Source organism: Aythya marila (assembly GCF_965140915.1).
Source record: "Aythya marila genome assembly, chromosome: 2".
NCBI classification, from domain to species: domain Eukaryota; kingdom Metazoa; phylum Chordata; class Aves; order Anseriformes; family Anatidae; genus Aythya; species Aythya marila.
Window position 1 is genome coordinate 91661531 of NC_139043.1, and position 17601 is coordinate 91679131.

At 38.6% G+C, this 17601-nt stretch overlaps 1 protein-coding gene across 4 annotated transcripts in view; it reads right to left on the reverse strand.

The window, feature by feature from the left end:
• Positions 1-17601, reverse strand: part of MOCOS (molybdenum cofactor sulfurase) — a 224487-nt gene that overhangs the window by 184856 nt on the left and 22030 nt on the right. For 2 of the 4 annotated variants that reach the window (XM_082752602.1, XM_082752601.1), the window contains exons 2-3: positions 11817-11906; positions 8690-8756 (exon numbers count right to left, since the gene is read on the reverse strand). In XM_082752602.1, the coding sequence (XP_082608728.1) occupies positions 8690-8756; positions 11817-11906 (157 nt within the window). The remainder of the gene's footprint in view (positions 1-8689; positions 8757-11816; positions 11907-17601) is intronic. The other 2 variants (XM_082752603.1, XM_082752604.1) reach the window with 1 other exon arrangement.

A 17601-nucleotide genomic window follows, 5' to 3' on the forward strand; every position in this document is an offset into this window, starting at 1 on the left:
CACTAGAGGTTATTCACCTTAACAGAAAGGAGACAGTCTTGTTTAAACTCTTGCTTCATTTATCTTGCATATTCCCGTATCTTAATATGGTTCACGCTGCTTCTTAAAGGTACCCTTTATTTTCAAGGACATTATCTTCACTTACAACCTTCATATCAGAAACAAAGTTTAAAATAGGTGAGAAACTTAAATAGATGAAACAGGCAGACAAATAAAAGCAAGAATAAATACAGTTAGAAGGAACTCATTAATATTGCCAGTGCATATTACAAAGGTCTATGTGAATTTTAGGCACTCATCTCTGCATGTTTTCTGCCAATGTAAGCTAGCGCATTTAACTTCAAAGGACTAGATGCTCAAAGTGACCGCATTAATTGAATAATTTTCTCTCCTTCGAGTCAATCTGGTCTCCTGTGCAATACCTATCAGTACAAAATCTCACAGTCTTCTTTCATTTTTGGTCCATTCATATCAGTATCAACCAATTTATGGATCACATTATCACTTTCAACCTAGCATGAAATTTCAGAAGAAAAACAAACAGGAAATGTCAATTTCCAACAAATGTATTGAACTCTAGAAGAATCCCTACAAAGATGTGCTTCCTTTCATCCTGAAAATTCATTGTGCCTGCAGGTTTCCTCTATTCATTTGAAATACCTGGGCTATTTCCTTGTTTTTACGATAATTTTGTCTTCTAGCACCCAGAACATTTCATACCCATTTAAATAATTTGTTATTCCATCCCAGTTACCACACCTTTGGTTGCCGTACTGCAGGACTTATTTCAACGACTCCATTCAATTCTAGCTATGTGTTTCTGGAAGATGAAGGCAACGCAAAAGAAGCTCAGAGATGGGGTCAATGGGGCTGGGGCTAGGGATGAGGAACACACCTCGGAAGAAGGGTCTAGAAGAGCTGCACTTCAACCTACGAAAACAAGCAAATGGGTAAAAGCCTCGCTCTACATAAACACATGAGAAGGTATTAATGGAAGAAAAGACCACCACAAAAGGTAACAGAAACAAAAGATCACTGGCTTCTCCTGAGCCAGGGGAAGAAGGGATGTTTCCAGCTTTCCCATTTGGTACAATTCAATGGTAGATGAAAAGTACGCTGTAATTGCTGGAGATTAGACTCAAAACGCCTGATGGTCATGTACGTTTCTATACTATTGAACTGTACCAGATGGGATGTGCACTTGACCTGGTTTCCCTAAAGCCTGGCACCCTAAAAACCTTACTGGGCCCTCACGCTCTTGTTTCATACCTGCTTGTGCTAAGGAGGCCAGCTTGCAGATCATTACTCTTTGCCTGTCACTGTTCCCTTGTGCCTGTATCCTGCTTATCCTGTTTCTTCTGCTCAATTCAGCTGCTGTGATAGATGCACTGGCACTGCTTCCCCTCGTATTTAACACATTGCTCTGTTTGGAAGCTGAGCAGCTGCCCTGCCTTCTAAACAGAAAGGCTCCAATTTGCACCAGGGCAGCAATGCCCTCAGAAACAAGCTGTACATACCTACTGAAGGCAACTAGCTGGCATCTGCCTGTGCCCAAACGGGTTCTCGGTGCCGAGCAGAGGAAAAAAGGCAAGGCAACAATTGCTAACAGACAAAGGATATTAACTGAGAATTTCAGCAAGACAGCAGGTTGCAAAGGGCAGCAAAACAGAAAAAGCAGCATTAGGACTACAGCCTCTAGCATGGGTGCTGTAAATAACCTGCTCATTAGAGAAGGAGAGAGCTAAAGGCATGCGGTTGTCTGGCAAAGCAAATGTATTTCCTACGTCTGTAAGAGGACTGGATGAGCTACAGACAGCCTGGAACAATGCATAAAAGCTAATGGCATTATTAGAGATGAGAAGAAGGCTGCAGTTACATCTGATGTAACAGGGACAGAAGATAATTCTCAGTCTGTATAACAACTGAGAGAAGAAAAATGTAATGAAATCACCAAAACACTGCAGAGTCACCTGCCCCCAAAGCTACCACTACTTGCAAATCATATCTGCTGCTGGAGAAAAATGATAACATAATTTCCTGAATATATCACTAACTACATTCAGAACATCAGAAGTGTGCGAATTGTTCAGAAATATATACACATATATGAAAAATATAAATAATATACCATGAACTATCTAGACTCTGCAGCACAAAAAATATAATCCACACTGGTAACTATTGACTTGGGTGAACTTTATACTGAAACTATTTCAGTGGAGTTTAAAGTTACCTAAAAAGTCAAGACAGGATCATGATGTGCAACAAAAACTGTATCAAAAAGCTGAGGAAATAGAACAGTAAGTAGAGCCAGAATTCACAAGCTTTTGGATGGGGAAAAAAACTCACCATGCAAATGCTGATTGTTTTCTGAGGACTTGAGCCTGATGGTTGAACTGCAGCAGGTATAAGGACAAGGGCAAAAAGCACTGCCTCTCAACAGAAGTGATACCGGGAATTTCAGATTCATTGAGGCACAGATGCCACCAGGGGAACCCTTGGGAATGCCATAGCATCTTTTCAACAGCTTAATTATATCAACAGATGAAGTATTTAGATTGCTTTACGAGTGAAATGAAAAAGATTCAAAACAGAGCTCAGTACTGGGTTTGCTAACTTCACAGAAAAATCTTTAGAGACTACATAAAAAGGTGTAGTAATAAATTACCTCTGTGCTTCTAAAAAGCATAGATGGATTAATCTTTCCCAGGGTGATGATGTTAAAGGTAACATAAGGTATAAGCAGCGTATGTTAAACTCTTCTGTTACACTGTCATCAGTTGTGCACTTCGTGGTAGCATATCATTGAATAAATTTCAGATGGAGGAGCAAAACAGAAAGCGTCCGCAATCTTCAAAAAAGTAGACATGAGAAAAAAATACCAGCCGAATTTTGGACAACATACATAACTCAAGTTGGCATTCAAGACTCCTCAACTTTACCTGAAGCAAATGGAGCACACCTTGAATGCTGTATAACTTATGAGGAGAAACAGAGTCTACTGAAGTCAAAACAAAATTCTCTAGCACGAGAAGTGCACACACAGGATGGAAGAAAATACTTTTGTTCTAAGCATCAGGTCTTCCAAAAGCTTTGTTTAAAATACAAACGATCATCTTGGCCGGTAACGAAGTTGTCAGATTCCTCAGGAGCTGGCAGAGAGGCATTACAACTGCTAGGGTTCACAACAGCTTGACAGGACTATTCTACTAATCACTATAAACAGCCAAGGCACCAGTGTTACCAGAAGAGTCACAGAAAGGTGTCTCACTATCCTGCTTCTCAGGATGCAATTACTGTATTTCTTCTACAAGTATTGTGCAGTCTAAGGAGGAAAAAGCCTCCACACAAACTCTGAAAAGAGACAAGAAGATAAAAAGAACGGAAAAATGGAATTTGCATTGAGGAAATTTCACTATTTTTAACAAGGCGCGTTATTCCAATCGCAGCATCTCGTTCAACAGCCCCGGTTCCCTCTAGCAGGCTCTCCAGCAGTCACAGAAGCCATCAGGTCCCTGCCAAACGAGCAGACTGAATACACAGCAAGGCTTTGCACGCTTACAGAACATGAATAAACATGGTGGCCTGAGTCCAAGTAAGCCTGTGCTTACAGTCTGAATGCTGTTTAGAAAGCAATGGCACAGGAAGATCACTTCTAAACTCATTCTCCATCGCGTCTTCATCACAGCCACACTATAAAAGCAGATTCATGAGGGTTTTTTTCTGAGAAGGGTAGAAAACTAATAAAAGGTCACATCCATCCTTTTTCAAACATCTCTGCAAAACACCCACTATCCACCCATACAAATTAAACTCGGGATTACCCAGGGTTAGCTAACAAATTGTGTGTTCACACACTAGCAATCTTGACCTCCAGATTTTATTTCATTTTACTGAAGTACTTTTTTTCTTTCATTAAAGCATTCCAGATTTGGCACTCTTTGCAATAAGGATTACTCAAAGAACATCACCACGAATGCACAGATTTTATTTACTGCATTCTCTTCCTACAAACAACAGAGGTATAAAGCTGACTACCAGAAGAGTAATAGAGAATATTAACAAGTTCCTTTCTACAGCTTCAGCCGATCAAGTTAACAGATAATTTACAAAAATAGAGATGAAAAGTCCAGAAGTAAAGTTACAAAGTAAAGCAGACAGATTTCAGTGTTTATTTTAAACTCATCCCAAAAATAACAGTACCTGCTACCCTTTTACTATCTTGTATAGGATCCATTACTAAAAGTAATGGATCGACTCCTAGAAGATCCTGTTTATAAAATGAAGTCCTTGTCTTTATGTTTTTAATTTATTTTTACTATCTATTCCAATACCTTTTTTTCTTTTAGTCCTATGAAGAAAAAAATAGATTGCATGAAAGGATAGGTGTTGCCAAGCAGAAAAGAAGACAGCACCTCTGCTGAAGCCCATGATCAGCTGTCACTCAGTGCGTAACAGAGCACGGAGTCAGGTACTGGTCCTGCAGCCACTCAGTGCGGGCACGCTGGGATCATTTCATTGCACGACTATGTAAAATTGTTATATGAATCATCAGGAAAATGATCACCTCGCTTGGCTATTATCCCACTCTTCCACAAAAAGCTTTTCATTATTCATAATTATCTTCGAATGGCACATCCATTCGCCATACACGGAGTCATTCTTGTGAGCAGCCTTTCCTTCCGACCCTGCTGCCTGTGTTATTTCAGGCTTGCCCTGGCAGCTGAATTGCTAGACCAGGAAAAGCAGCCTTTGAACGTGGCCTTAGAAAACAGGCATGCAAAAGGGCTGAACCATCCTCGTTTTGAAACAAGGTTTTCAAGTGGATAGGTATCATTAAGGAGGACAGCATGCAGGGCTCAGATGTCACTCCTCTCTGCCTCTCCAGCTGGTGACCTTTAGGAAGGACAAATCAATACTAAGCAGATACTGTATCTACTATTTCTTACTGTGTACCAAAGGTCAAGCAATTTTCATGTATGTATCAGTTCCAACATTCCTGTTTTCAGACACAGAACTGATTAAACCTGGGAATAAAGAATTCTTATCTTGCATATAGAACTGTTTCAGAACATGCGATAATTAAAAAAAAAAAGAGACTTGGAACTTATTTCAGAGGCAAGTTATGACGCTCACAGAAGGATTGCAACGCTTTACTTCGCTATCGTGAAATGATCTCTAAAAATAAGCTGCAGATGAAATTATAAACAGCTTTTATAAGACTGCTTCCTTTGCAACATTCTGAACCACCTGTGTGTTTTACCACAGAAGCAATTTTTTTGAAAAATACTAAGCCCTTTACGTTCATTTCATGCATGCCTGTTGCACCTTTTTCATCCATATGTGCAGGCCACAGAGATTTTTCTCCTCTTACAGTTTCCTTAGATGGCATATTTTGAGAGAGGCCTTTATAGAAAGACATGTTTTGGTTCTATATTTAAACTTGATCCCATTTAGCTCAATGCCAAATCCTTTTAGCATCAGTGAGAAAATTCTGTAGTACACATATTGCCATAGCCTAGGAGATGCCTGGTGTTGAAACTTAGCTGAAATTTCTTGACATTTTTTTTTTTTTTTTAACATTTGAATTCCCAAAGTATGCTCAAGTTTAACATTTCATAGCAACTGAGGTTCAAGGATGAACATCAAAACTCTACTAAATTCAACAACATTTTGTTCAAATGGAAAAGGTACCTTGCAGTATATTTTAAACACACCACAAATTTAACACTAAAATATCAGTCTGGCTCTGGTTGGAAGACACCACTGCAAATGTAAGACCTAGAAGAACAATGTTTTTAAAATATTCAGAAAGCTAGTATTTCAAAATGACTGCATATGGGAAAAAGGTTATTTAATACCCACTCTAATGAATTTCTGAGTTGTATTATCTCTGCAGCATCGTAAGGAGATATTGCCACTCACATCCCTCAGCTGTATGGAACGGAGCAATGGCACATCCAAATATCCGTAAGCAAAGTCATAAAAAGGGTCTATAATCTTTTCATGCGGACATTTAATACATTTAGAGAAGGTTTATTACAGTTCTTGCTTCCTCTTCTTGGCATCAATCATATTTAATACAAAGATACATACAATGTTAAAAATCACAGTTCACTTCAAATAAAGACAAGCAGTGTTTTACGAATAAAAGTTTTCTTTTTGTTCTTACTGTACTTGAGTTGCTCAAGAGGTAAACCATTTTCATTATTTAAATTTTGTAAATCATAGAAAACATCCACTGACTCTAATATTTAATCATTTATGCTATGTTCATGCAAACCTATGTTCTTAGAGTGGTTGCTGCCTGTCAAAAAATACCAAGGCAAAACCAAGTAACAGTTCTGCGTTGTGGAACAGTGTACATGGCCAGATTAGGGAAGTCTATTCTGACGTTGCTATCAGCAATATAGACAAATAACAAATCAGAAACTAAGATTTCTGTTTATTTTGAGGGTTTGTTATGTGGCTTGGACTAGATGATCTTTAAAGATCCCTTCCAACCCAAACCATTGATTCTATTATTCTGTTTTTAATTAATTGCACTGTGTCATCTGATCAGAAAATCAAATGAAAAGAATAATAATAATAAAATGGCATAGTACCTTGGGGTCAATCCCTGAAAAGAAATTATACGTCTGGCTGCAGCCATGCTCCACAGGCAGAATTATAAGCAAGCAAATCTTTTAAAGATTTCTGAAATTACCCACCAAACTATTGTTTCACCAAAGAAATCTAGTCTATGTGCTGTGATACAGGACAGAGCTGCCTGTCTCCCTGTCTTGTCATATTGCTTATTCTGATTAGCTGCAACAGCATGAAAGTATAGATTTTTAATATACTTTTATTGCCTTTTAGATAGCTGACTTACTGACAGAAGTTTTGGGGCATTTTATTCCCCAATTTTTACAACTATGTTTTTTTGATTATTATGCTTTTAACATTTTTATTGGGGAATAATGGCAGAATTTCTATAGGACTAGCTGAAAAATCCTATTATTGAATTTGTTCAATTCTGCATCCAAATGAACTGAAAATGTTCATTTGCATGCAGAGGGCTTTTTATCTATTTATTTATTTTCAGGAGAAAAAAATAAACAATGCAAACACTGCTATGTTTCCTGGAATTTCCCATGCTGCTCTTCTAAAAGTCTCATTTGTTTGTTTGTTTTGTTTTAGACAGGATCCAAAATAAAACAAACTGAAGATGTCATCTCTCAAAAAAAATCTGTATCTGTTACTCAGTGGAAGTCTATTTCCTTGCTCACTAACAGTGAAGAACATAGAGTACTATAGAAATTATTCCAGAAAAGAACACTTGCTACTGTACCTTCATAAGAAGAATGATTAAATGGCAACATTGAAATATCACTTGCAAGGAATTAAGATCAGAATTCTGACACTGCATGTGAGCACACAGGCATGCTCAGCAGACTGCAGGGCTGGAGGTATTGCTGTACGTGGTTCTAAGCATCTGCTTGTGAAAACAGCCATTCCTCATAGATTCTTTCATTTCACTTAGCCATACGTTAACAGGTTGTCATCCTGCCCAGCATAAGACAGGGCTGTGGAAAAGGCAAAAATAAATACTTTCTCCAGAATGTTCAGGGGGGGGAAAAAAAAAAAAGGAGAAAAAAAAAAACACAACAAGAAAAAAGGAAACAGGTTATACCCAGCAACATCTTGCAGCTAGAAATCTTGTTTTTTCACACCCTTATAAAAGTGCAGTCAGAGAAAAGGCAGCAAAAAGATGTAAAGTAGATTTTCTTCATTATAACTCTGAACACTACACTGCTATAGTTCCACTACTGTTGATCTAAATTCTGTAATGTGTTTTGGCAAAAGGTTTGCTTTTAAAATGATAATAAAGAGGAATCTATGACATTTCCCACCCTGGGTAAAGAGTGCCATTAAAAGCAGGCCAATCAACTGTGGTAAAAGCTTGCATATTCTTCAGCAACGACATATTTTATAAAATATCAACAGGTATCTAAAAAAAAAACACACACTAAAACCAATAACTAAGTTCCTAAGCCATATACGCTTGGTGTAAACTAATGGGAAAAAGTGCCCTTTCAGCTCACTGAACTCTTGGGAGAAACACTCATTTAGCGACTCAGTTTCCTTTCTTGCCCTTACCTGGAAGTCCTGATGCTATGTTTACTTTTTATTTTTCTTTTTGCTCTTAAAAATTACATTAAACCAACTTTAAAAGGTATTTTATTACTCCAACAGAAGTATCTGCTGTAAAACAATGTACACATTCCCATAAGGTTTTTATAAATTCCTGCAAGCCATTATACCTTATTTAATGTCATCTGAATTTTTACTGTGTTCTTGCACTCAGTTCTACCTTACTAACTTACCATACCATCATAATAACACTGACTTTTGAAATTCAAAATTCTAAATATTTATTAAAACCATAGACTTATGTTACAGCACTAAGTTAACTACAGGAATTTAAGAATTGGGGCATCTGGGAGAAAAAGAACTCACTTCTCTCTGATTCTGTGCAATATTTGACTGCCCAAGTACCTCCTCCTTTAAAAGCAGAGTGTTTTCTTTAGATGTGACAGACAGCCCTCCAAAAACGGCATCACATCTAAGTCATCAAAACAGCACAGACCTAATCAAAATGAAAAATATGAAGTGCATCATACAACATCTGAAAGAAAGATTATTCTACCTGTATCGGACATGCTCGATTGTGTCGTATGTCAGCTTGCTGCTGATATTCTGACTATGAGGGTTGCCTAGGAGACAACAGAGATATAGAAGTTAATCATTAATCACAGTTTTGGTATTAATTTTTTGCTTTTATCAAAGTATTACACCAAGCCAGCCTGAAAAGATGACAAAGAAAGATTTAATGTATACTTCACAGCAATGCCCCGAAGCTCCTCAGAATAGTTAGTCAAGAGGAAGGACATATAACAGAAGCAAGCGATTATGACAGACCTTGAAACTTCAGCTGTATCTGTTACTGGAACTTAGGCAGTTCCCTCTAAAAATACAACTGCATATGCACAAATGTTCCGCCACAGAAACACAGATAGAATGCTCATTAATAAATGTATCCATGCACTAATTAAGAAGCGATTTAGAAGACAGCAAACGGAAACAACAGACATTCATGACACCAGGATTATCCCTGTTTGTTGTTTTTTTTTGTGTCTGAAATTCAAGTAGCTCATGAAAACATAAATTTCACTGCAAAATTAGTAGCCATCTTAGCACAGCTCAGCACAGGCATGTGTTAACAATTAAGACAGTACCTAAGAAGTGCCTGAATTTATCTCCATGAGCAAAAGAGATTACAGCAATATCCACAGATGCACAACACTTTCCTACTTTCTTACTAGTAAATGCTTAAAGAACATGTCTAAACATTTTTGAAAGAGAACAAGAAAAAAAAAACACACAACTATATGAATACAATTTTGCAGTAAGCTACAGTATTATCTACTCTCTTTCTTAAATTTCAAAATCATCCTCTTGAAAGTTATTGAGTGACAGTTTTAAAAAGAATAACAAATTTAGAGCTCAGACCAAAGATCTAATACTTAAGACTGTACATGTCTGATGTTGCATTTCTCTAATTTCCAATTCAAATATTCTCAATTTAGAAGTGAGAATCTCTTTTACTTACATTCCTTTCCCTCATTTACACATGCAACAGCTAAACTGCAGTTCTTCAAATGTGTGGATTATCATCCAGAAAATAATAAAAAAAAAAGCTGCGAGCCAAACTCCCCCTTCATTCGCACCTGTGTCTGAGAAATGAACTCTTTTTATACAACAGTTATTGCCCTCAGAGTAGCAGGTATAAATGAATAAAGAGCCTTGACCATACAAGGGATCTCATTATCATTTTAGACAAAAGCAGCATAAAACTTACAATTTGTTCTTGCATAGTGTTACAGGTACCATGCAAATCTACTCCAAAGTGGCAGCACTGCTATTTCCATTCATGACCACTCAATTGATTCACAACTTTATTTTTTTTATCTGCCACAGATGGTACTTCTAATTAAAAGGGTTGAGCCCAACGTTGTTTGAAATAACTAAGATCAGGGTGCATACATTTCACTTTACAACAGCCATAGTGACAGAACATTAATTTTAATATCACTGACATGCATTTGAATAGGAGACTTTGAATGTAATCTAATCGATGTATCTTGTTATAACAGCAAAAAACCTTACCCTTATCAAGAACAACATTTATTTTTGTAGCGGAACTTAAATCCACGCTCTGGATCCTGGCCTTGTCAGCAGTCAGGAAATGAGAGAGGAAAATGATACGATACATACGAAGGTGTATGACAGGAAGACTAGCCAGAACTCCCCAGTGGCTTATCACTCAGGTGATAAGCACAAGTGTGCTGGTGCTTTAGCGAACACAGTTTTCTTTTGAAGCCGTGGTATCTAGCTCCCAAGTGAGGAATCACTTTGCTCTATGGATCAGGGAGCACGAGGAAGACACAAAACTAGCAAAAAGGAGACATAGCCCACAAATATTAGCACACAGTAAGAAATTGTGATAACTTCAGTGGGACCACAAACAGCATATGCAGGTAATACTCTACAGTATTTTTTTTTCTGGATGAGCATGAATCATTCTTCTAATATAAAACATATCTCACAATAACAGTACTTCCTCAACTCAGGATGCTGCTGCGTTTATATAAAAGCACAAGCAGTGTGTGCTTCTCAGGGAGATGCAACCTGGTCTAGCAGGAGGTGTCCCTGCCCATAGCAGTGGGGTTGGAACTAGATGATCTTTAAGGTCCCTTCCAACCCAAGCCATTCTGGGATTCTGTGATAATAATGTCCTAGATGGAAAAGCTCTTTCTCCAGTATCTTCTGCCAACCTCCGGCAATATGTAGGCTAGCTCCCCTCACAAAACACAAAAAGGGCAGCGGCTACTTTTCAGTGACAGCCTTGTGATTAGGCCCCTTTGCCCAGCAATGGAAGAGGGCAAAATTCACAAGGCCAAGGAAGAAAGCAAACACGAGAGTGAAAGCACCTCTGCAGCTCCTTGCAATGACTCTCCTAGAAGGGGCGAGGGTCTGGATTCTGGTCCATGCATAAGAAATTGTTCTTGTATTTTGAGATGAAAAAAATGACAGAACCAACCAAAGTGCTCAAGCTACTCTGTATTTACTTATCCCTTAACCCCTGGGCAGAGCAAACCCTCCTTTTGATTTTTCCTTTTCACCACCAGTGTGAATCTTGATTCCTTCCACATGACCGACAGATGTGTCTCTCCCGGTGGTTTTCTCCTGGGAGGGCAAATCAGGTTTGAACATCTCAAACAGGAGAAGAAACTGAACCATTATGTCCCACTCTGTAGAGGTGCTCAGAGCTTGCTCTCTGCTATTTTACATAGGCTCTGAGATCACTGAAGCTAAAACTTTCATGAATCTAGTTCTAAGTGACTTTCCAAGCTTATCAAGGGTGTACAATGGGCAAAACAACCAAGAACACAGACTAGGTATACTAGGCATCATCATGCTAACTGAAGGCACTGCCTCCTGATCAGAGCTAGCAGGGTTCATCAGCACAATGGCAGGCAGAGGAGTTTGTATCTGTCTGCACCCCTCCACACAGACGTGCCCTTGGCCATTAAAAACAATGCTGGAGATGAAACAAAGAGATTGGGACTCCTCTGCAAAGTCACTGGTCCTCCAACAACACTGCAGCAGTGTTAAAAAACACGGAAGACCTCTTCCAACAACAAAACAGTACTGGTTTTGATCTATTTATACGGAATCTTGGGAAAAATAATGGAGCACTGCTTCGTACTTACCATAAACGTTGTTTCTGAGGTCCTCAGTAAAAGCTTTAAGTAGACTATCTGGGAAAAGTGTTGCACCTGCATGGTCAAGGTAAGTTATCCCTAAAATAAAAATAAAATGATTAGATCCAATTTTTTGCAACGTTTAATTCCAATTTCTCATAGTATACCATACAAATGTCCACAGTGAAGCATACCATACAAAAAGTTGATTGCCCTAGAGTTCCTAGGGTATGACATTTCCCTGTCTGGCTTAGAGGCCTGCATGGATATTGAAAAAAATAATGTCAAAAACATTCTAATAATCAAGCAATGTTCACAGTGAGGCATTTTCCACTCACCGGCAGAGAAAACAACAAAAAAAAAGGACACTAAAGAAGCCCAACAACTTGATTGCTTCTTTTTAATTTTTAACTAAAAGCAGAATATTTTAAGAGGTCCTTTTTCCATGATTAGACATTACACACTTTGAAGAGAAACATGTTTTTGTTCTGTCTGTACGAGACTGCACAAACTAATGTTTGAACCACAGCACCTTGTCACTCCTAGGCACTACATATTATCAAAACTATTACTACATTAATACTAATTACTATTATTAATAGCAACAACAATAGCGTTGCCTCCTCATTGACATGAAACAATTATCTCAAGAACTGACAAGGCAAAAATCATGCTTGAAGCCCAAACACGGGACTAGTTTAAGTTTAAACGCATTTAAATATTCTTGCTACTTTGCTTCACTTAACATTCAATTCATTTTTAAAGTCTCCTTTTATATTATTAAGCTATTGCAAAACTTTTAAATAAAAGCTTATTGGAAATGAAGGTTTTTTCATGTTTGGCCATTTTAGATTTCTTAATCTTTAGCAATTATTCTTCAATTTCTCCTGTGTGTCGCATGCCCTTTATTAGTTTTTTTCATTTCACTTACCTGAAGTATTTCAAGCTATTTCAAATTTTAATAATGATGAATATGATTAAGATTAGAATTTAATAAGTATTTTAAAGGCCTTCCCTCTCCACAGGGATTTAAAACTGAGTTAAGCTTAAACAAGAAGCCTTGACACTTGGAAATATATATAATTATATATTATGTTGCTGTAGCAGTGATTCAGTGGGTAAGGATGTGAGACTGCTAATGATAATACCAATCTGGACAATCTGGACACCCATCCCTTTTCCTATTTTCTGAAAGCGAAAAGTTCTTCCCTGCTTTATGATTCCCCCATTTATACTGTCCGGTATAAAGCAGATTTTTTAATGTGCTGAAGTTAATCGAGGAAAAGTGTTTTGAGGTGCTGTGAGGGAAGGAGGGTGGAAAAAAACTTGGACTGATTTATTAGTTATACAGACTTTCTGACTTTTTAATTTTTTTTTTTTTTTTTTTTTTTTAAATCCTAGAAAGTTTCTCTCAAGCAGCATGAAGAAGTACATACAACCATCCAGTTCAAAATGAAGATTTAGAAGTCCTGTGGTGAAACCTGGCTGTTCCACAGTCAGTCTACATGTCAAATGCCAGCAGGAAAACTTCACTTCAAGGAAGTGCCTACACAATCATGCCAAGCCATATATAGCAGAAATACCCTTATGTCTACACTCAACAGTTTTTATGAATATGCTATGTACACTATAGAAAAGAATCAGTGATACAGAAAATTGGCAGAGAAGATATTTTCATGCCATTTCTAATAAAAAAGACATTCATTGTAAAAATTCCTCTGATAATTTCTGGCACGAAAATTTCCTTTCTGCCCACTTAAAAATGATTCACAGTTTCATTCAGGAGCCATGGCAATCACTTGGCATTCCCCAGCCCCAGAGATGGAGGTGCTTCAGACTGAGAGAAGCACGTGGTGCCACTTCAGGGGATGGGCCAGGGATGCCCAGAGGGCATCTGGTGGCCCAGGAGGACCAGCATCGCCTTTGCTGTGACAGGGGATCAGCTTTACCTTCACCAGGCCATGCAATTGCCATGACGGGGCCACCTGTGAGGCTCATTATTCACCTGACACCAGAACATGCTTGGGAGCAAACTTTTCTGGCTCTGACGTGGAGTTGAAGCGATTGCAACTATATGCAATTTGGTTTATTAATTTTTATGGGCCACACAAGCTCATCCACACAAAGCTTATCTGGACCTAGATGCCTCCGTACAGTTTTTGGATCCTTTCAGTCAGAAGGAGCTTGACAGTATCAAAGAGGTAACTTAGCTATATGGCATGCAAAAAAAAAGTACCCTGCTAAGGCTGATCACATCAAACCCACCCCTTTGGAAGGAGCAACAACGCTTTCCAGGCAGACCAGCGGGAGACAATGTGAGCAAAAAGTCCCCCTACATGATTTTTCAAATTTGATTTTCATGTAGCTAATTAAGAAGGACAATACCCTGATTTTATTAAATGTAAATACTTTTGAAATTGCTCACTTGTTTTTAAAATCCCACCCCTGGGTACATCATTCTGAAATCATGGGAGGAGATTTGATTGAGGAAGGAAAAACTACTAATTCTTAAACTTTTATTTTATCTTTGAGGATGTTGTTTAATTGAAAACAGAGAACAGCATTTAATACTCTTTCTAAACTGCCTGAAAAAAAAAAAAGAAAAAGGTGCTCCCATAATTTGAGACTGCACTGAAACAAATATCTTTATTGCTATTGCATTTTTATGCTGTAGTTTTTTCCTTCTTGTCTTATTTCAATAAAACTGTGGTTTTAGAGGAAAGAAAACAAGAGTTGTGGCACATGCATAACACCTGCAAACAAAATAACATTAATAATTTTCATTGTGTTTTTTTCCCCTAGTTTAATAACATTTGCTATTTTAACTTTATTGAACGCACATTAACGAAAGAGATTTGTCAGTACATACAGAGTAATCTAGCTCCCTCTGTTTCACTGTGGTATTTGGTATATAGCCTGTCAGCACCATGAAATTACGCTGTTTATGGCAAGTAACAAGAGAAAGAAAACATAATGTGATCAACCAAAAGAAAATTAAAATATAATACCTATTAGGACCTGTTTTCTTTACTTGGGGAAAATGTAAAATTAACTTTGAGTTTAATTTACATATTATTATGTTTGGAATGTGCAAATGACTTCATTGATCGAATAACGCACCAACTATTTGATAAAACCACATTTCAGAAGGAGTTTTTTTTATAGGACTATTGAAAACCACTTAATGTACCAGCATTAGTTATGTAAAGTTATTCAGCAAGAGTATCCATTCATAAGCTATAATATTCACATGCGAATATTGCAAATTATTTCTACATATTTCTCAAACGTGGACCAGTCCTTCCTGCTCAAGAAAAAACAGCACAACAACAACAAAACAACAAAACCACAAAACAAACAGATCCCTTTTTTCCTTTTGTTTTAGAATTCATGTCTTGATAAAAACATCCACCAGCTCTGCATACCAGACTTAACTCTTTGCAAAACTTCAGGCATGAACATGCACATGCTGCCTCAGAAATGCTGGGGGTCCATTCAGTTTAACTGAATACTCCTATCTTGTATGCAAAAAAATATTAATGTTTTGTAACATTTTAAAATTAAGAGTTTAACATCAAATGAGAACACTGGACTAAACATATGGTCCGGTCCGACCACCAGCAAAGAAACTAAAGCAAAAGGAAAGTGCAATGATTAATCTTTCAGAGCCAAAATACTTGCCACCAAAAACTTGGCTCCACCTGGCTTTGAAGAACCTAAAAGGTGTCATTTGAGAGCAGAACTAGCCAGTTACCTCCTTATTAAATCTTCTAGGAGTTATGCAGTGGAGCATAAGACTACAGCCCTGCAGGTGCTGCAGAGGGGAAGGTGAGTAGTGGCCTGCAGGGAGATCAGGCCTTCTCCTCTCTGCCCCACCACCAGACCAGGCCTGGTCATCCAGCTGACAGCTGGCTAAATGATGACTCTTTCGGTGTCCTGAACATTAATTATGCTCTTTTATCCCCTGACGTTCTTCTTGATGCTACACATTTCTGAGCCGTGACAGAACATCACTTGCAAAAATAACCAGTTGACCAACTTGCCCTGTTTTCCACCTCCTCACCTTTTCACAATGCTGTCATAGAATCAGAGAATCACTAAGGTTGGAAAAGACCTCCAAGATCATCTGGTCCAACCATCACCCTACTACCAATGTCATCCACTAAACCCTGTCCCTAAGCACAAGGTCCAACCTTTCCTTGAACACCCCCAGGGACGGTGACTCCACCACCTCCCTGGGCAACCCATCCCAATGCCTGACTGCTCTTTCTGAGAAGAAATGTCTCCTCATTTTCAACCTGAACCTCCCCTGGCGCAACTTGAGGCCATTCCCTCTAGTCCTATCACTAGTTATCTGTGAGAAGAGGCTGATCCCCAGCTCCCCACACCTTCCTTTCAGGTAGCTGTAGAGAGCAATACGGTTTCCCTTTAGCCTACTCTTCTCCAGACTAAACAACCCCAGCTCCCTCAGCTGCTCCTCACAGGACTTGTGTCCCAGACCCTTTACCAGCTTTGCAGCCCTTCTCTGGACATGTTCCAGGCCCTCTCTGTCCTTGTAGTGAGGGGCCCAAAGCTGAACACATTACTACTGCAGTCTCCACAACTAACATGGCCATGCAGTGGCTTTCCAGGTACTTCCCAGGACCTTGTCAGTGCAAGTTCCCTGTGCCCCAGCCCATTACAGCCTGCCAGTCTCGCTGCCAGAAGTTTCCTAACGAAGAATGAAATGTGTATTTACAAGGCAGGAACTGTGCGGAATCATGAAGTTCGACTGGCGGATATAATTACAATTCAGTGGGATTATATACACAAAATTACTTGGAAATAGATACAGCCAGTGCCCTGGGGAGACAGTATATACCTTAAGTACAGCGACATTAAGAACAAACAGTATGAAATCGATTATATGAAAACAAGCTGAAGGCAAAATAAAGCTTTATCTGTCAAAAGATGAATATGAGAGACTTTCATACACCAACGCACAAAAAAATAAAATAAAATGAGAAAACTGGAATAACCAAGAACTAAGAAGTGACAAAATAGCGAGGAGAGAGCTCTACAGGGGTTGTAGGCGAGTGGGCCATCCTCTGGATCCAGTAAGGTGCTAGGAGATAATTGAGTATCACATCAGCTACCTAAGGTTATTGCCACCATCTAAGCCAGGTGCCCTTTAGACGCTGTTCCCTCTTTCCAATGACTGCATAAGAACTTGCCCTCCCTACCAGAGTTGCTCCTAAGTTAAATGCCAAAAGCAGCTTTAACTAGGTTGTGCACCTAACCTTGACAAAATCACTTGAAATCTCATGATGACACAGTGAATGGCATGCCCACATACTGTATAAAAATCCTAGCTCTGCAAAAAAAAACACATCAATGAAGTACATTAAAAAGTAAAGGAAAGAAAATCCTACTTACATGGCTTGAGATTGGCTTCTGCTAGACATTTTCTGTTCTGAGCATTCAGTGAATATTGTAAACTATTTGGTATCCATGCCTTCAGTTCCTATTTGGCATCAATTTAGACAAAAGCTATCAAAACCAGATTACGTTTTCTGAATAACAACATCCCTCTCACCTAAACTCTGCTGCTCTGCTCAACAAGGCAGTGTTTTGTTTCCCTTGCTTAGGGCCAGGAGCTCTTCCTAAGACCACAAAAGCCTGGTGCTTGGCAGACAAAAGCATTGATACGAAAGCCTGAACAGTTACCATAAGGTTCGAGGTGACCCTGCACCTCAGCACCAGTACACCAGCAACCTGCATGAAGGAGTTTGTGCTTCATAGGCTGCTAACTGAC